The sequence below is a fragment of the Plectropomus leopardus genome, chromosome 12 (assembly GCF_026936395.1).
Source record: "Plectropomus leopardus strain MGB_pleo_1.0 chromosome 12, ASM2693639v1, whole genome shotgun sequence".
NCBI classification, from domain to species: Eukaryota; Metazoa; Chordata; class Actinopteri; order Perciformes; family Serranidae; genus Plectropomus; species Plectropomus leopardus.
In genome coordinates this window covers 16149119-16169075 of record NC_142187.1, presented here as the reverse complement: position 1 = coordinate 16169075, position 19957 = coordinate 16149119, and the positions used below count along the sequence as shown (strand labels likewise).

Below are 19957 nucleotides of genomic sequence, written 5' to 3'. Positions count from 1 at the left end.
TTTCGAACCTTAGTCTAGATTATCCTCTCTCCCCCCACGACATTCGGAAAGCGAACGCACATTCCCTGCAAACCTTCGTGAGTAAGAATATCATCTTTTTTTTAAAAAAGAGTTATCGTGACAACAGGATGCAGCAGAGTGCAACACTCACCCCACTTTTGGTTCAGAGAGAAGCCGGACAGGCTCAGCCAGACTCTCGGTCCAACATCCTTCGAGTCGAGAAGCAAGAGGTGCCAGGCTAGACACGTGGCACTGGCATACCCAACCACAGCCCGCAATCCTCACACCACCATAACCCCCCCCCCAACCCTAAACCCCCCTCCTCTCTCCACCTGCTCTCAACCCCCCCCAAACACACACAGAGTCCTGCCTCCAACTGGCAACCCCCCCCCATCCTCAGCCAGCGAAAAAGTCCAGTCGCTTTCCCCGTTGCCATGTTTTATTTGTTTACAGTCAGAGCACCGTTGAAGAAAAGAGGCAAAAACAAGATGAAGGCGAGGAAAAAGAAAAAGAAAAAGCAGTGCGAAGAGAGCGCTCTTTTTCAGTAATCCTTTTTTATTATTTAGTTCCAGAGCGGAAAAAGTCGCACGAGGTGAGACAAGTGTCATCTCTGTTACAGTCCCCGTCTGATAGTGTTGTAGTAGCTCACAGTTCAGGGCAGCAGCAGCAACTGGCAAGCTCAGCGTCACAGGATCCATCTTTTTTTTTAAAGACTTTTTATTCAGGCAGAGCAGACAGCGACAGAGAGCAGAGGAAAAAAGCAGAGTGAGACTGAGAGACGGAGCACTTTGCTATCAGCAGAGTCCAAACGGCTGAGGGAGACCACAGGAAAATAATTAATGAATAGGCAGCAAGTAACTCACTGTTGCTAGAGAGAGGGAAAGCTAATCCTGCACTCTGATTGGCTGCTGCTCTGGCCATGTGCTCCCCAGTCACCAGAGAAGCCGGGCAAATCAAGGAAACGTTCTAATATTAGAAAATGTATCTAGGCAGTGATCAAACATCTGACCCAAACAACTCCACCTTTACAAACACACACTTGACTTTTCTTTTCATCTGTGCAACCTCGATGACTGCTTGTCATCTTTGAGGAAATGATGATTTGAATCAAATGAAACTGACAGAGGATAAGGATGAAAAACATAACATGGAAAAAAACTGAAGGCTGCGTGTGATTGGAGAGAATTCCATGAGTCATTTTGAAGTCGTGCAATGGGATGAAAGGACAGGATTTTTGTTTTTCTGAGTTAACAGGGAGATAATGTGACGATTATACGCACATAAAGAAAAAAATAATTAAAATCTGGGCTTCATACAAACAGGAACTATGACAAAATTCACTCCAAAGTGCCGGTATACGACAATACCTGGTAAATAAATAAGTGTGCATTATAACACAGCGCTTTGTACCGCTATGATAATACTTCTACAGTTATTATGCTTCTGATTTGCTATTTGTTTTTCGTCTCACAGACATTTTGCTTAACTGTAGAGAATAGTGAGACCTAGATTGAACTCAAAACGGCATCTAGATTTCCCTCTGCTGTCTGCAGACTTCAAATGACGCTTGATGTGTTTAGTGAGCCAGCGGAGCTCTGACCTGTTCATTATACACCAGTATGCATAATGTAAAATGGCAAATAAGTTATTCAGAGCATCACTAACACAGCTGAGTGAGACAAGAGCTACTCACAACAAACCATGTATGTTTATGCGCCGATGTTACTGCACTGGCTGTATTCCAGTACAACTTTGAATTTTTGACTATTGGTTGGAACACTGGACTTTGGCAATGGTTTTCTCTATTTTTCAACACTGTGTATATAAAAATTAATTTAGACAATAACTGATGGATAAATCAATTTTAGAATAATAATTTGTTATTCCCTTTTAATATTATGGGCTTTATGGTACTGCATGTAAGGAGTATAAGGAGTGATTTGGATAAAATCTTTTGTTGCATGATGTGCAACAGAACAATGCGACGTTGATACGACAGTATAAGATGTTGTAGGAACTTCTCAAGAAAACCAATTGGGAAAAACGGTCAGCAGTCAGGACTGCTTTTGGCTGATCCAGCAAGTAAATACCTTCCAAACTCAAATGAGTTTGTTACAGTGATGAAATATCATCAAACTAAACAGAAAAAAAACAACACATAAAAGTGTCACAGTACTGGAAAATCTCTGACGATATGCACAGTCAAAATTGTCCAACGATGTATCATTTTTTATCATTATTGCCTGACTGACATGGTAATTTTGAGTTTGATACTGATACCCATTATATATATATTTGTACCATTAACAAACACTCATTATACGACTCCAAAGGATTTTTTGTGTGTGTGACTTTTTCAACCCTATCGCCAGAATCACTGATGGCTGTACGTTTCTGCAAACCACAGATGTGTTGTTTTGTACATTATTATGTAGCGGATAACTTTACATTTCTTTAGGTTTCAGCAATGCTGCAGTAACCGTATGGATAGATTAAAGCACAAAAACCACTTAATTATGGTTTGGAAAAGATCATGTTTTGCCTTAAAATACCCGGTTTTGGGTACCCGAAACGCAGTGGTGTCTCGTAAAAGACAACAGCTTTTTGTGGCACCAACCCAAGTGGAAACACAGTGAAGGGTCACCAAAAGAAAAACATCAACGCTGAGTGGCTCAAAAGTAAAACTGGAAATGCCCGCCAACCTCGATCCTCCCGATGGCAGTCAGCTCGTAAACTACGTCACTTTAGAGATGAAATATATATCAACCTCACCAATTAATCCTCTATGGTACACATTATGATGCAGTTGTTTAAAATAATATTAGTAACATCTTTTGCCACAAAATAGACTAAGTAAAAATAATTCAAAGAAATTTTAAAAAAAATGCATCTTTTTGGCGTAAACTTACGCGTATGTTACCTCAAAGCAACAGTGTACCAGAACTGATGTACCTTGCATGAAAAGCCATGAAAAAAGGACTCCACATGGCCTCCAGAAAGTCATAATACAATATTAACAGTGCTGTTAGTTTCCTTAGCGTCCTTGCTCTTTTTAAAAATACTGCATATAATTGAGAATTTATTGTGTGAGTGTACACAGCCAAAAATGGGTATGTTACCTAGACGAAACATCGCACCATAGAGGGTCAACGATACAGCTCTATCTATACGTATAACACATATATTACCTACATAAAACGTACTTCACTTTATGCAATTAATGTCTCCCATCAATCTATCACCCAGCTATCAGCCACAATGCAGATGAACCAGTTTCTCTGAAGACCTGAGGCTGCTGTACGACTTCTTTTTACTTTTCAGCCTACCGCATCAATCATCATCATTCAAGTACTTTTCTTTTTGTCTTATCAGCCCTCACATCTAGAGTATGTAGGCCAGTGTAAAATTAAGTGAACGCTTAATTTTTAGTTTTACTACAAACTGACATGTTGCTATATGAGATATATAGCAACAAAGACAGACGTTTTTTGCATCAGAAAAAGAAAGGCTGCATTTTTTTCTTCTGACCTTAAGTGACTTAAACTGATACAAATACATGCATAGTATAAAATTCAGACATTTACACATAGATATTGTTTTAAAGTGTGTATATGCGTTGGCCCTTCATGGCCCTGCTGGTAAGGAGCTGACTACAGAGCCACCACGCATGCAGCCTGGCCTCGGGCCATCTGTCCACATGGAACTGAAAAATCTACTGCGCCACAGGCAGCGAGGACAGGCCAACAACACAGGAGCTTGTGAGGACTCATTTTTCAGAAAATGGGGGGCTTAGGCATTTTATTATTTAAGTTATGTTCACCTGAATTCTATCTGTCCTTAATGAAGCTGAAAAGCTCACGACGCTAAGTAAAAACATCTGCTATGAAGATTATGTAGCACTGAGGCGGCACTGTTCTGTATCGTCAACTGTACCACAAGGCTCCACAGTGAAAGAGGACTCACTATATTTATCAGAAGATATAAGATGCAGGCCATTCAACACTTTAAAACGCTACCTTAAGTCTAAGCGAGCACGCTGTCAGATTTTAACCTTTTGACTGCAACAAAGATATGCAATCTGATAAAACTGCACCAGCTGAAATACCACAAGCCTTTCTGCTGCATAGTTAGCATGTAGGAAGAGTTTAGTAAGCCTTTTACCTGATCCATACCCAGTGTCAGCAGTCCAAAATAACAGGGTGTCTATGGGTATTTAACACTTAAGTTTAAAGCCTTTTCAATCCTTTTAACTTCTTTAATTATTTTTTAACCAAATTCAAGACTGTTTTTTTTTTTTGGCAAATCATCTTTTTCTTATTCTAGCATTTCAGGAAACTATGACAGTTAGTATTATAATGTGGTCCCATGCAGAGGTAGGTTTTATGTGGGAATATGGTTATTAGATTTAAGTAGGTAAATCTACATTTTGCGAAGAGGTAAGTGCAAGCATGAAGTGGTCCAGTTTTAGGTTTTAAGATTTGAAACATCAACACAAGATCTGGTGTTAAAATTTAAAGCTGGATAAATAAAATTACATTAAATGTTTGCAGTAATCAAGACCTCACAAATTCACATTTAAGACTATTTAATGACTTTTAAGGACTTTTAAAAATAAAGACATTTTAAGACTTTTCAAGGACCTGCGGACACTCCATATTAACGTATAAAACTGCACTTCAGTCGCTATATAACTCACTTTTTTTGCCATTAAGTAACATAAAGTGGCTTCCACTGTTAGACACAGCAATGACAATAAAATACTAATCCTACTGTGACACAGAGTTATTAATAAGAAATCTTTTTTACTTGGTTGCTGATGAAGTAATTCAAATTTAGTGGCACCTACACCACATTCATTGAGCTTGCCAATTAATGCATAAGTCTGGCTTTCAGTCGATCACTTGACATTCTGGTACTATAACAGCGATGCTACAGCTTAAGGCCAAATGGATTGCAGACTTTTTAATTTTGAAATATAATTTATGTCCAGTTAACAGAAAGTAAAGAAAAAGAAAACATAACACAACATCAGTTATGTAGGGTTAGGGGAAATTTTGCATAAAATGTTTATTTTAAGATAAATCAAACCATTTTTCTTGGTGATATTGTGTTTGGGTTTTTTTTCGCCTCGTACCGGTTTCAGTTATGCTGCAAAATCTTGGTAAAATAGCTGATTTCGGGTGAATTTGCACTTGTAAGAGACACTGTGATTTATTTCAGAAAATATCAAAACTTGTTTTTTAGATTTTACAATGTAACGTCAGATAGAAAATGGAGGCTTTATTTTCGATTTCATAATGAATCCAATACTTATTTAAACTTTCAAAGAACCTACAAGAACCCTGTATAAAAATGTTTCATAATCTGAATATTATTCCTGGATCAAACGAATACGCAGAGGAAAAACAGTCAATAAGTCCCAAATCCTGTCAGCACCTGACAGCATTACTGCTCCCATCCAAGTCAAAGGTTTCCAAAGACTGTATGACAAGTGACTAACTAGATTTGTACCCAGTGTGCGGTGACCAAGAGTCCAAATAGACTCATTTATCTCCCTAGAAAGTTAAGAAAATCAGATGTTTGGTTTTTCCCAGCTCTGTCTGCAGAATTTCTTGCATCTAAACTGTCCCTAAACCCGTATTCTGCTGCTATTTTTGATCAAATAACACCATTTCAGTTTAACTGGGTCCCCCAGCTGAAGGATATATAACAAAAATAACCACAGCTGTACTATGTCTGGTGAAGTTAGCTTATTCAGCCCCTCTGAGAAGTGACACTTGGTATTTTGAGAGAGCTCCACTCTTTAATAAAACAAAAACAAGCCCTACCAGTCATCCTGAACATTTTGAGACATTTAGAAAAAGAATGACGGCTGCGCCACAAGTCTTCACATTGATAAAGCCGAATAATGGAGGACTGACATTTGGTTGCATAATGCTGGATTCAGTAATTACAGGAGAAAGAGAGAGAGAAAGAAGGGGTCTCCAAACAGTTGAGTGGCTTGTCTTATTATGCAAGTGGCACAATTTTCATTAACTCCTTGGTGCATGTCAAATCCTCAAACCAGGGATGTAACACACACACACACACACACACACACACACACACAGTCACACATCATGTCAAGCCTTCAGCTGTGTTGGGCCTCCACACTGTGCATGGACTCCTACAGTCTGCAGTCAATGTATAGGCACTATTATAGCGTCACATACACTATACACACGGAGTACACTGCAAAGTTTGGCTTATTTGTTGTGTTTAAGACTCGCAGCACAACTTTTTCAATCTCGCCAACGTCTGAAACGTCAAATCCGTTAACTTTGAACTCGGAGGTTTAAATTCTGCATAAATTCACAACATTAACTCGTTTAAAAATCCTCTTCGCCATATTTTCAGGACACGAGGAGGATGAAAAAACTCAAAAACAAACAAAAATAAACTCTAAAGTAACTTTACGAACCAAATATTAATGTTTCAGTGACTTAACGGGCTCAACATTTAATTCGTCAACTGACGACAAGCGCGAGCACAGAGCAACATGCTGCACGAGGAAATATTACTCTTTAATGTGCAACTACGCAAAAGCATAAACAACAAACTATAAATATAATTTCAAACTTTTTAACTGAAGCACGAGTCGACAGTATGAAGCTGTGTGCGAGAAGCACACTTGCAGCGCTTCCACCATTTTCCAGTACAGTGGCTGTACTGGAAATGTGCAATAACTTGGAAAAACTCACCCGCGGATATTTCTTGACTCCTCTCACTTTTTGGCTGCGGCGCTTTAAACACTTTAAAGTAGCGGACAAGAGTTCGTGTGGTGTCTTTTCTGCGGACGATAGCTTCTCGGTGTGCAATAAACTTCTAGCAAACCTTGTGTTCACTTCTTGCTTCGCCGTCTTTCTCTCGCTCTTTCTTTCTTTTCCCGATCATGACTCCCTGCTCCCCTACACAGCCATTTTCCAGCTCAGCACGGCGCAGGGAAGGAGACTGCGTGGGAACTAATATGAAGAGCGCGGAAAGTGCCGAAGCCGAGCGGAAAAGTCCGAACGGTTAGTGAGGGGTCACCGAATGGCCTCGGCCCGTAATGGTAACTTAAACCTAACAACCTTAACCCTTTGAAACCCGAGCAAATTGGCTCAGTTTCTTTCAAAAACATGGGAGGAAGGCAATGAGCAACTGAAGAAGAAATTACCCCAAAAATTACAAGAAATTTGTAAAAGTTAAAAACACAAACCAATAGGGAAATAGTAACCTGGAAAAATGTGCTTAAAATAATTTAAGATTTTTCCTTAACATTATTTAAAATATATTATTGTAATCACTAATATAGTCACAGTTATAACAATAATAATAACTATAATAATAATTATTATTTTAATAATAACTAGTTATCATGGTAGTTGTAATAGTTCGAATATTTTTTTCCCGTAACATGTCTTTATTTGCCTTTCTCTCCTGGACATTTTCTTTTGAAAATAGACAGACGGACAGACAGATAGATAGATAGATAGATAGATAGATAGACAGACAGACAGACAGACAGACAGATAGATAGATAGATAGATAGATAGAAAGATATTTAATATTTATTTAATGTTTATATATTTGATTTTGAACAGGAAAAACAGTAAAAGGGACAAATGTAAGCAAAATCTGTACTTTATCTGCATACTTGAGTCAGTTGAGTCAAACATTTATCATACCTAGTATATTATTACTACACAGAGTACTCATTATTGTAGTACTAAGATGTGTTTGTCAGTGTAGAGTGCTGTGCTTGACAATAGTTAAGTCTAAGATTATGATTATTTATGGTGTCATAAACTTGCATTTTCTGTTGTATGAGGGACAAATAAGTGCAAACACAGTGTAGTCCTGGACTTTGTAGTCCCTTTGCAATTCATTTATTTCAAGCACTGTTAAGACAATAAAAAACATATCACACACCAGTATGCATCAGATACCCACATGGTAGGAATTTCACAAAAGCCAGTTTGTCATTTGTGGACGAGGGGTTGATTCAGGAGCAACAACTTTCAACACACAAACACACTAAAACAAGTGTGGAAATGATGGACAAGTTAAGTTGAGCAGCCATGTGAAGACATGGAGTTTATCACACACAAAATAGAGATGAGAGGAGTCGTCGTCATGGAGTTTCATTTTGATTTGCGATGCTGAACCGCTGGTATGAACTACTGGTGAAATCTTGATTTAAAAAAGTAAAACATGATGATACAACGGAAGGTCAAGAGAGACTATGACGGTTTTGTTGGGGCACAAAATAAAAAGATAAAATCTTGAGAACATACCAAGATATATATTGCATCAGAAATTCGGTGATAAATTCTACACAGACACAGTTTTTTTCCCCTCAAGGTACAACGAGCAAACTTCTAATTTAATCTACAACCACCATTCAAGGTTTAATGTGTGCTAAACGTCCATTATAAATTCCCACATTAACAGTTACCTTGATAGCAAAATATAAATGTGCTCCTTCATAAAAACACAGGACAAAAGTTTCTCCTGTGTAACAAATTAATCTGAAATAAGACCGGAAGCATTTTTGACTGCTGATCAAAACAGTTCCTAAAAGAAAATAATAAAAATAGCTTCAAAATAGTAACAAAATGAGAAAATAAAGGGCTGGAAATCCCATATGTTTACATCTTTTCACAAAATTCTCCTTTTAAAGCTCAAATATGTGACTGAACATCAAATTAAAGAGGTCAAGCCCCTTTTGGATGAGATTTATCATACCAAAGAGTTCAAATAAAATGGAAATATGTTGTAAAAATTGTGGGAATAATATAATGGGATGTGAAGCATGCACAATCCTTTGAGGCTGACATGAGATTAAGACCCTGCCACATGTACTGTATGTGACATTACACAATGTATCCGAGTCCATCTATCCTTACAAGGTCACTTTCAAAAAGACACCATCGACAGCTGTTATAAGGTCCACCATTGTTTATACAATATACATTGACAGCATAGATTATTAGTACTGCAACAAGACTGTTTCCATATCAAAATATACAAAAGACGATCACCTCTACTCATTTCTTCATCCACTCAGGGCCTCTGGTTCAATTCCCTGTCATTCATTTTTTTCATAATAATTTAACAAAAAAACACATATTTCCACTAAAATGTAAACATTCATTCATAACACGCATAAAAAAAAGAAGAAAAAAAAAAACAGCCAAGGGAGCCAGTTTTGCTTGTTGCATCTACTGTACAATTTTTGAATCCCACGAAGAAGGAAATCGTCCTGAAATAGAAATGTGCTCTAACTGTTTTACGGCTACTACAACTTGTGCAAACACTTGAGCTATACTAGGGTTGTAAGGAGCTGGACGGAGGCGGTTTGATTCAACAAGGTATTAATTCGAGGACAGCGACGACAGCCTGGTTTCTGAAGGTAGTCACAAAACTTTATCTACACACTTGCATGTTGATAAGGTCAGAGGAGGGACACTTTTTTTTAACATGACAGACAGGAAGTGGAAGTAGAGCTCATGCATGCATGAAGCTTCTTATGTACAACTACAGTACCTCTTTTTAAATGGTTCCTTTGGCACCACAGCTAGGCTTCAGAGTATGGAGATTTTTGTCCTTTAACATGTTTACACAAGGCCTGTGTTAGGGATCGATGAGTCCTAAATAGTCACCACCAGAAGATGTATAATAGAGAGGCAGCACAGAATATCTTCTGAAATTTTATAATACATTATATGTTGCAGGACAAACACTGTAAGTTCATTTCAAAGATCCAATCTGAACACGAAACAACACCCAGTTCTACACAGGCATTGAGGTATAAAAAAAAAGGTACAATATCAACTGATGCCCTTTTCTGCACCTGCTTTAAAACCACACTGAGAAGTTGCTGCGTGGCTTTTGTTTTGTGCAATTCCTCAACTATTAACAGCCGAAGCATCCAAGGCATTTTCAGCAACCACAACGACAAGATGAGCATAAAAAGTCATAAATAAGTTTCTTCATTTAAAACCAAAAGTATTTACAAAGTACATCAGTTACAGGCGCCACAGTGATTTGAGAACCAAGAGAGAAAACAAGCAACTAGGAAGTAAACATAGTTTGGCAGTCATTATTCTGTTAACAGTGTAGCAGGATGCATATATTACTGAGAAACATCGATGTTAATTTGTTCTTCCTTCTTCAAGCTGTTGCTCGTGATGATTTGGGGACTTGGTCACAGTTTTCTGGACACACATGCAAGGCCTTCAAATGTTAAGTACAGTAGCAGGTCGGTGACTTCACCTCTTAGTCTCCTCCTGAGTGAGACTCTCTGTCGACCTGTTGTCCCTAGAAAAGTCACAAAACTAAAACCCTTCTTTGTCTTTTGACTTGGCTTTCTGCGGTGTTGTTGTACCCTGTGATCCTCTTACTTCCAGCTTCACGGCGGATTCTGACTGGGCCGAGTTGATCCAGGACGCCTTGAATGCCTTGGGCTGCGTGACAGGAGGCGTCGGGCTTGGCGTTGCCTCCCTCTCCTCCAAATCATCGAAACTCACTTCCTGCACGGCCTCCTGTTTCTTGAAGGAGTCCCTTCGCTCCGACAGCGCCAGCTTCCTCATCACCACCACCTCTTTGGAGTGGTGGTTGCCACCGCGATGTTGTGGCGAGGCGGTAGCGCGGAAGTGCTCGCTGCCTCCACTGGCTGCGTCCTGGTGGCCTCTCTGCCCTCCTATGTAGAGACCCTGACGGCCGTGCTCGCCGACACAGACGAAGCCGGTGGCGGTGTCCCCCTCCATGTCTTCCAGCCCCTCCCCCTCAGATAGAGGCACTTCCATGGTGTGGCGGCGGGTGCTGTAGGCCTTCCTGTCTCCATGGTACCCTCCTGTCGTCTTGTCTCCTGTCAGCTTCTCTGCAGACTGGACCCTCTTGAGGAGCGGCGAGCGTGGCGGTTCTGCACTGCGGGGACGCACAGAGTGGCGGGTGATAGTTGGAGGAGACAATGTCTTGCCATGGAAACCCTGCAGGGACTTGGGGTGACTCGGGAGGCAGGATGGAGAGCACTGGGGGGAGAGGGGCTGAGGAGGTGGGATGCAGGCCAGCGGAGAAGGAGGGATGCTGCTGGTGGACTTGCAGCGACCAGCTTTGGTGTAGCGACCCAAGACATGTAGGGAACTGGGACGAGCCTGCGGTACAGGCGAGTTAGGGGAGCTGGAGCAGGGAGAGGAACTTGAATCTGACAGAAAAAATAGAAAAATTACACAGTTTAGGGTTAATAGGTGCTTTTCACACAGCATAAATTAACAAAAAAAAATGACTTCACCCTTTTGGGGTGCAAATGATGCATGACACTCACCTCCAGAGTGATCAGGAGCAGGAGAGCGACAAGGCGTAGATGGCCCGGGAGAGAGACTCTGTGTGGGGGAGCCGGACAGGCTGTCGCTAGATGACTGGTGGAAACCTGAAGAGAAGCTACGACTGCTCTGCATGGGCGGAGGAGGCGTGTGCTTAGTGAGCTTCTTCAAGATGCTACGTCGTCGGCTGTGCAAGAGGAAAGAGCTGTCAGGTGTGTGTTTTTTTTTTAATGTAATATTGTTCTTGGCGTGCTCACTTAAGTACAAAGGTTTTCTTCCAAAAAGCCCAAAACTAAATAACAGAGGTTAAAAAAAGAGAAAAAGACACAACTTCCAGAAACTAAGATCCATTAAGTTGTTATTCATGTCACTGGAATATTGATCAAAACTTCATTAGTGCATCTCCCCTCTTGTGAGTAATGACTGAGCCATTTAAAGTCTACAAATAGTTCAAAGCAGTCTCTTGCCCACCAAAATGTAAGAAACAAACTCAAAGAATGAAATTTTTTACATTAAACTGCAGTCACTAGCGACTGAAGTCGAAGCTGTCTAATCTGAGATCAAAAGTCCAGTTCAGATCAAAGTTTTGCAACGAGATGAAACGAAACCATTTTAGAGTGTGGCAGGGAAAGCTGGAGCAGTGTGAACTGGCCAGTCTCAGCTCGACTCATGCCGGCTGATGGTGTCACCTGTGACATAGCTTGTCAAATCGCCAATGGCTGGTTTGAGAACATAAGGCACGTCACCTGTTTCAACAGCCAATCAGCTTGAAGTGAAGTCAGCTGGTCAAGTCAGTAACACACTGTCAGGAGACAGCATGTTCGTTTGCTGTGGCATTCTCTGACAACAGCTCTCCCTCCACACCCAGCCCAAGTCTGTCTCATTACATCTCTGCTGGGTTTATATGTCAGTCTCTGTCCTCATAGTATGTTGGTGTTGGAAGGCAGGCCGCTGCTGCACATGTGCAAATGTCACACACACACACACACACACACATACTTAAAACCCAAAGTAACATAAGGCTACTCTTTCAGTTGTTACTTGTATTTTTTAATGGCTGAAAAGCTGGAAGTTAGAACGGAATTAAGAGTCATTGCTTTGTAGATGATACATCATCTCACCGAGTCACATTGGTGTAAAATACCAAGTTTTCAGAACATTAAAGACTGGGGCATTGCAAGTAGTTGCAAGTGTGAACTCCACCATCGTGAATCTTTGGTCTGAACAGGGCTTCGTACTTAACTCCGGAAAAGGGTTCATAATGTCAGAGAGAAATGCTGCTGGTGTTTATGACTTTTGTTATGTCTCTCTTTAAGTACCTGTCCTGTCCGTCCTTCCTCTTGCTCTTCTTGCTGCGTCGGGCCATCTTGGCCTTGTAGCTCGCTTTCCTGGCAGGCCCCACCTTGATAGAAGTGTTCTCCAGAGCAGTAGTCTGCAGGGTCACCCTGTTACCACTCTGTTAAAAACAGATAATCAACATCAACACCTATCTATTCATTCACCCGCTCTCTTAGAAGTACAGCCACAAAATAACATGTTAGCATATTTGTTTAAGAATGACTCAGCTGTACATTTAGACTTTTCCCTACTGACAAAAACACATTGTAATCAGCAGAAAATGTATCTTAAAAATGAAAGTTATTCTCATACCTTAAGCAGCAGCTCCACCACCTCAGTGTGGACGAGTCCCTGGACTGACTCCCCGTTGACGTGAGTGATGAGGTCACCAGCCCTCAATCCTGCCTCATGTGCTGGACTGCCATCCTCAACACACTGTGGACACAAACACACACACACACAACCTCAGACTAGCAAGCAACCATCTAATCAGCTGTTACCATGACAGCCCTTTGCAATTATTACAAACAATGTTTTCAGTTTACTTACGCAGTCAAAAATATGACAAATATGAACACTAACACAATTCTGCACAGGTTCAGATAAGTCACAATGCATATTAAAATCCATAAAATACAGAGTTAATTAGGTGCACTTATTTAGTCTCTATGATCTTGACATTTCGGGCCTCTGAGAGAAAATGTGACCATCATGAAAGCTGCTTTAATATGTACTTTTTTGTTTCACAATTACAGTCTAAGTTTGCTGAATAAACAGAAATCTTCATACGTAACTAACACCAGCTATACCTGAGACGAGGACACATACCCAGACCATGTGGTGAACAGTGTAGACGTCGCTGTCTCCCATGTAGACTCTGATAGCTCGTAACGCAAAGCCAAACCTCTTCCCAGAGCTGTGGATGACCACAGGAGGCCTGAGGCAGCTGATGCTAACAGAGAGGTCCCTGCTGGGGGACGAGTCTCTGGATGAGGGGTTGGACGATAGGGACAAGGACGATTTGGGGCTTGTAGGAGGACCTGCTGAATCATCTGGAGAAGAAGACCGTTTGAAAGCTTATCAGATGACTGTCTATGGATAGTGTGTTTAATATGTTCTTAAATTCTGCTGATAAAACTACTTCTTCCAAACTACCATAATAATAATAATGCAAACAATGGAGGTTATTAAATAACTTAAATGGGAAAACACCATTACAAGTCAGGTGACATTGTTCTCATTTTGTCCACAGTGTTAGTATTTATGTTGTATGTGTATTTAGTGAGAAGTTACACAGCATCAGGCTGTAGAGGGCACTGTAAACACACAAATAGTCTCGGCTAATGCAAACAGATTACAGTTAAAGACTTGTTAAAAAAAACATGATTATAGCTGGAATTTGAGTAAGCAACTGATCTATAACAGCTTCAATGGCATCTATGATAAACCTTAAAGATAGTAACATTTTATAGACATTATTATCATCCTGTATACCTGGGGTGATGATGAGGGACAGGCCAGAGACAGACGCAGATTTAGGGACCTTTCCAGGTGAGGATCTGGGTTTTTCTGGAGTCTCCAGCTGGTGAGCGATGCGCCGTGACGCACCCCTTCGGAAGGATGGCCTGGTGCCAGTGCTGTTGCTCCGGAGCCGAATGCGCCGTAGGTTGGAAACCATCCCGTCTAGAATCAGGAGGCACAGTGTGTCAGTGTTTCTTAATAGATAATAACAGTGACTGGAGTACAGTGATGTGCGTTTGTCAGTCTTACCTTCTTCATCGGCAGCGATGGCGAAGCGAGGCATGATGTCGAGGCTCTGGGTGCTGTTCATCACCAGCGGGCTGGCACTGCGCTCTGACTGGGAGGAGCTGGATGAAGCACGAGGACGCAGACTGCAAGGAAAACAGTAAAACCTGATATAAGAATCTCTGTCAGAATTTGTCCAATAAACAAAGAAGGACTATGAGTAAGCAACAGTGTTTTCCATATGTAAACAGCCACTGTTATGACACCATTTATGTCTCATTCTCCCTTTTCTTACTTATGGGAATAGTAGAAATGTAAGCTTCCTTGGTTCTAACGTATTGTCAGTTTTAATAAAGTGTGCATATGTCAGAATGTCATACAAGAGAGTTGCTGACAAGCTGAAGTACACAAAGGTAAATAGGTTATATACATGTGGGTGTGAGGGTGAATATAGACGCATATATGTAGATAGATATGTTATACCTGTATTTAGAAAGGGTACACATGGATAATGTTTACATGCAAAAATGTTTTGCCCTTATTCCAAAAAAAGACACAATATTCCTACTAAGCGGTTTACATGGCTAATGAAAATAAAAATTCCAATAATATTCTTGTTTGCATGCAGCTGTGCATACTCTGATTAACATGTCCTCACATGTCGCTTATTGTTACAAAATATAGAAAAGTTGAAAAGCTGGAGCCACTTGTGCCTTTGTTTTTCTTGGCGTCAAAAAGTGGCTTTTCTCGTGGGTATATCTACGTCAGAGTTTTGCAAACGGCTGGCAAGTTGGTTTGTTTACAACCTATGCAACACACAAAGCTGACTGTAAAGAGGCAAGACGCCATGTCTGAAAACAGCGGCAAAAACCCTGACTGACATAAAAAGAGTGTGTTGTTTACATGTCTGAGAAATGCTCATAAAACCAGAACAATAATAATAATAGCATTTTACGATAATAATAATCGTAAAATGCTACTTTCGTAAAAAAGGGCCCGATTTGTAATATCCAAATAGTATATGCTGTTTACATGAGTGATATCAAATATCAGAATATTGTCAAATTTGGAATAATAGTGGAATATTAGTGTGCATGTAAACACAGTCACTGATATATATTCCTGAAAGTGAAGATGGAGGACTGAAAGTTTTCCTAAGGAGTGAGTTATGGCCAACAAGTACTGCAGCTTTTAAACACATATTTTCGTGCATATGCAAATATACAATGTATATAAGAAACTGGAAAAGGTCTTGGACACTTTATGATGTTGCCTTTTCAAATAAAAAGAAGAAAAATAAAGAAAACAGCAACCATGGATCAACATCCATGAATCCAGATTTGCCAAATGTGTTAAAATTTCATGTTTGTATGTGCAGGTAAAGGAGCTCTGGTATATGTCTTCACCACTAGGTATTTGGTTACATTCATTTTTAAGGAAAAACATTATCTTGTTGTTAAATGTATTAATTTTAAAATGTTGATCCTATTTGCTAAAACATTACAATCCTGTCAGTGGGGTCATATCAGTCTTTCTGTGTCAACAGTCAACTCTATCCAGGGTCAGAGGGGGACCTGGAGCTTTTCCCAGTATGCTCTGAATGGAAAGCAGGAAACCTGACACTTTCTCATTCACATCTCAGAGCAATGTGAAAGCCTCCACCTGAACTGCATGTCAGGTGGAGGAAGTCAGAGGATACTGACAAAACCCCAATCAACACAAAAACAAACTCCATATAGAAAGGATCAAACCTGACGGAAGGTTAGAAAGACTTTTAGTATTATTCCAAAAGGTCTATTTACAATATCTCCTAAAAGTGGCTAATTTTGAATATTGAGTGCTTCATATTTAATCAGAGATAATATTACACTTCAATCTCACACTTTTCATTATACTGAATGCTAACAAAGCGAGAACCCAGGCTGTCTCTAACTCTTTTCCTCTCATAATGAGGACATCACTCTCTCACATTTCATGCTCTCACCTCCCCCTGTGTCCATCTGCCCTCCTGTCCCCACCAGCCAAGTGTTTGTGTCCATCGCCAGGGGAGAGGACTCCCCTGCCATCCCATCGGTCCTCCTTCTCCTCACTGTGGCTGCGCTCCGATGATGAAAGGCTCTGGTTGGACGGTGTGGAGGTGGAGAGGTGCTCTGTGCTGCTGTACACCTGGAGTAGGAAAAAAGGAAACTCGTTACAGAGACGTTTGATTGATATATCTGAATAGCCCTTTTTTAGGAGAGTTCACACCAATATCTTATATTTTATATGGAGACATTAACGATGTCTCCATATATAATTTCTGAGACTGTCTTCAGGTGAAGACCAGTGAGCAGAGCAGTACCTTGCTGAAGCGGTGAGCCACAGAGGAGAACTGTCTGAGCTCTAGAGATGACTCATCATCATTGGTTTCATCATCATCATCTGAGTCCAGGTGACAGTATCGCTCTGATCGGGCTGGAGGAAACAAAATGACTTACTTACACTGAAATTACCACCAGGCATGACTTTAAAATCAGGTGTCTGCACCTCAAAAGTTTTACCGTTCTCACCGCCTGTTTCATTTTTGCCCTGTATACTTCTGTGTTAATAACAAAGGTGTGCCAATGTCTGTGTGTGTGTGCAGACAGATATGAACTGAAGCTAAATGAGTCCATACTTGAAAATGAATTGTGTCTGTGCATAAATCTGACTGGTCTGCCACATACTGTCAAAGTAGCTGGTGTCCTCCTCAGTCTCAAGTTGAGGTATAAATTCAGCTTTCTGTCTCAGGAGGCCGTTCCAGTCCAGACCCAGGAAGAACATGTGTACCTTCACCTCTGTGGTTCCACCTGGGGAACAACAACAACAAAAATTAGTCAAACAGGTTTGGCTTTCATATCTACCCATCTTGGGCCTGGTTTACAGCAACTCATCAGCCTTAATGAGCAGTTTCTCCCTCGTTACTTTAATATCTCCCTGTTGTGGTGGGATCTTCTTAGAAATGAGAACATGGCCCTCCTTGGAGCTTTGACCTACTCAAGGCAAAAGTTTCTGGTGCCAGTCATCACAGACTTGTTTACCATGGCTCTACCTAAATCCAGATGTGGCCTTATTAACCCTCATTATTACAGCTGCGATGTAAACATAAAAGTGTGAATCTGTTGGAAAATTTCTTTTAAATACAGCCACAAAAATGTCTCAAGCTGCCAATTAAGCACTGAGATTGAGTCTGTTACGTTGAAAGAGCAACTTTAAATATTTTCAAAACAAGTAAAGGTGACGAGAAAATGTGTTTGTGCTTTTTCTTGGCCAGCAGAAGATCACAGTGTGACACAGCAGGTTATAATCTAGACTAGTGATACTAAACTTACAGCTCAAAATGATGTCAGGTGGCCCACAGACCATGTCCTAATTCACAAGAAATATGAATCGAATCACGCAGGTAATTTTGTTTTTGTTCTTTCAATGTAAATAAAGGCGTGTTAGATTTAAGACTTTTTAAGACTTTTAAATCCACATTTACACTTAAACCAGTTTTACAACAACCAAAAATGATTGCTTCGGGACAATTTGTCCCAAATATTCATGCAACACAAAACATGACTTTTTTGGTGACGCTCATGCATGGGGAATTTGGCAGTATTTATTTAATTAAAAAAAAAGTAATAATAATAAAAATAAAATAAAACATGTTACCAGTTGTTTTTTTTATTTTACTTTATAACGTCAGGATAAAAGAATTCATAAAATCCTATTTCCCATATCTGAGTATTTTTAGACTTTTAAAAGATTTATATAAGACATATGAAAACCAATTAAGGCCTCATTTTTAGATTATTGAATTTATGCCTTTTAAGATTTTTTAAGCATCCACAGGAACCCTAGATAGAGCAGCTGTGTGAATCAGGAAAGGGGGCAGACAGAGAAAGGTGAATGAGGGGAGGCGAGCCCCGAGCCGACGCTGCGAGCAACACGTCCCCCGAGCTGCCGTCGTCCTACATCGTCCAGAGCAGAAATGGCTACCAGCCAGGTGAATGATATGCAGCAAAGGAACACAGGTCGGACTTGAACTTGGGTTGCTGCCTAGGAATTGGCCTATATGGGGGTGCAAATTCCAACTGGTAAACCAGAGGCCACCCCCATTTAATAATTATGAATGTGTGTTACATAACTGGCCCCTAGTGTGGCCCTTCAGCAAAGCAAGTTATATGTGTTTCTGCTGTAGAGGGCCCTGTCCACCTGTTCATCGTCACACTGCCACCAACCTGTTCCTAGACGCTCAAGAGGGCTCTGTCTCAACAGTCTGGTAATAAGGTCCTGGGCATCAGCTGGCAGAGCATCCTCCCCGTCTGGCCAGATGATGTCATCTGGACAAAGAAACACATACCAGTGATGCAGTGAAGGAATTTAATTGCACAGAAACACTGCATAAAGTTGAGGTGGCTTCCAATAACACAAGACTAAATGAACAAAATGTTCAACCTGTATTATGGAAGATTTATGTGTAGCAAAGAAGTGATGAGTCAGAATATTAAAGCTCTTACCATTGACCACCTGACCAAAGAGCTGTTCTGGTGTGTCTCCGAAGAAAGGCACACAGCCCACTAAGAACTCATAAAGGATGATGCCCATAGCCCACCAGTCAACTGGCTTCCCATAGCCCTGCCTCAGGATCACCTCCGGAGCAATGTACTCTGGAGTACCACACACCTGCAGGGAGGAGGACTGATGTCAGTTAAGATCATAAACACCACAGATGAGATGAAGAGGAGAGTTGGGAGGAAACAAACCTGTTTGTCGATGAACTCTCTGGTATCCTTTTCGATATGCCCCTCATACAAGTTGGTGGTCATGTTCATTAGACCAATCTTCGACAGCCCAAAGTCTGTCAGCTTAATGTGTCCCAAGGAGGTGATTAACAAACTACAAAAGAAGGAAACATTTCATGTTACATCAAACGCTAGCCCCAAAACACACATCTCAGACTCAGTGAAAAATATCAAAGGCTGATCGGTTCAGAAAATTCTCTTCCAACTTCAAAAAGATTGCCAGGCTTTTAAAGACGATGGCAAGTCTAAAAAAATGACGAAAGCTTGGAAGTAATTAGGTGCTGCCTCAAAGCAGAGATAGGAAAATGTAAAATGAGGACTCACTTGTCAGGTTTGAGGTCTCTGTGGACGATGCCGTAGTTGTGAAGGTATTCCAAAGCCAGAACAGTCTCTGCAAAATACATCCGAGCCATGTCCACAGGCAAAGGACCAATGTTCTTCAATAGGTTGGCACAATCCCCACCTTAAAGTATAAACACAGTCAGACGCTTTGTTTAGGCTTTCTGACTGTCTGTGACTCTTAAGCTTTACAGTGAGTGGGCATAAAAAGACGCTGATGCTACAGTAAGTTACTTTAATAAAAGAAATTAAAAAAACAAACTTATACTATCTTATCCTGACAGTGGTACATGAGACCAATAACCTGCGAAAAAATCCAGTTACTATGTCTCCTCCTAGTGGTCATAATTACATCTGCAAAAGTCCAGTGGCTGAATAAAA

At 40.6% G+C, this 19957-nt stretch overlaps 2 protein-coding genes across 5 annotated transcripts in view; both read right to left on the bottom strand.

Moving 5' to 3' along the window:
* The window catches only part of pik3r2 (phosphoinositide-3-kinase, regulatory subunit 2 (beta)), a 43720-nt gene extending 36721 nt beyond the window's left edge, over positions 1–6999 (bottom strand). The window contains exon 1 of one of the 2 annotated variants that reach the window (XM_042498421.2): positions 6741–6999. The gene's annotated coding sequence lies outside the window, so the exon portion shown is untranslated. Of the gene's footprint in view, positions 1–151; positions 287–6740 lie in introns of those variants that run through there. The other variant, XM_042498422.2, reaches the window with a different exon arrangement.
* Positions 7000–7871: 872 nt separating this feature from the next.
* Positions 7872–19957, bottom strand: part of mast3a (microtubule associated serine/threonine kinase 3a) — a 39789-nt gene continuing 27703 nt past the window's right edge. For 2 of the 3 annotated variants that reach the window (XM_042497067.2, XM_042497066.2), the window contains 13 exons: positions 19562–19700; positions 19199–19331; positions 18953–19118; positions 18674–18775; positions 17135–17257; positions 16771–16883; positions 16414–16595; positions 14178–14575; positions 13512–13735; positions 12996–13118; positions 12665–12801; positions 11348–11532; positions 7872–11227 (listed from right to left, as the gene is read on the bottom strand). In XM_042497067.2, the coding sequence (XP_042353001.1) occupies positions 10359–11227; positions 11348–11532; positions 12665–12801; positions 12996–13118; positions 13512–13735; positions 14178–14575; positions 16414–16595; positions 16771–16883; positions 17135–17257; positions 18674–18775; positions 18953–19118; positions 19199–19331; positions 19562–19700 (2894 nt within the window). In that variant the 3' untranslated portion in view covers positions 7872–10358. The remainder of the gene's footprint in view (positions 11228–11347; positions 11533–12664; positions 12802–12995; positions 13119–13511; positions 13736–14177; positions 14576–16413; positions 16596–16770; positions 16884–17134; positions 17258–18673; positions 18776–18952; positions 19119–19198; positions 19332–19561; positions 19701–19957) is intronic. The other variant, XM_042497068.2, reaches the window with a different exon arrangement.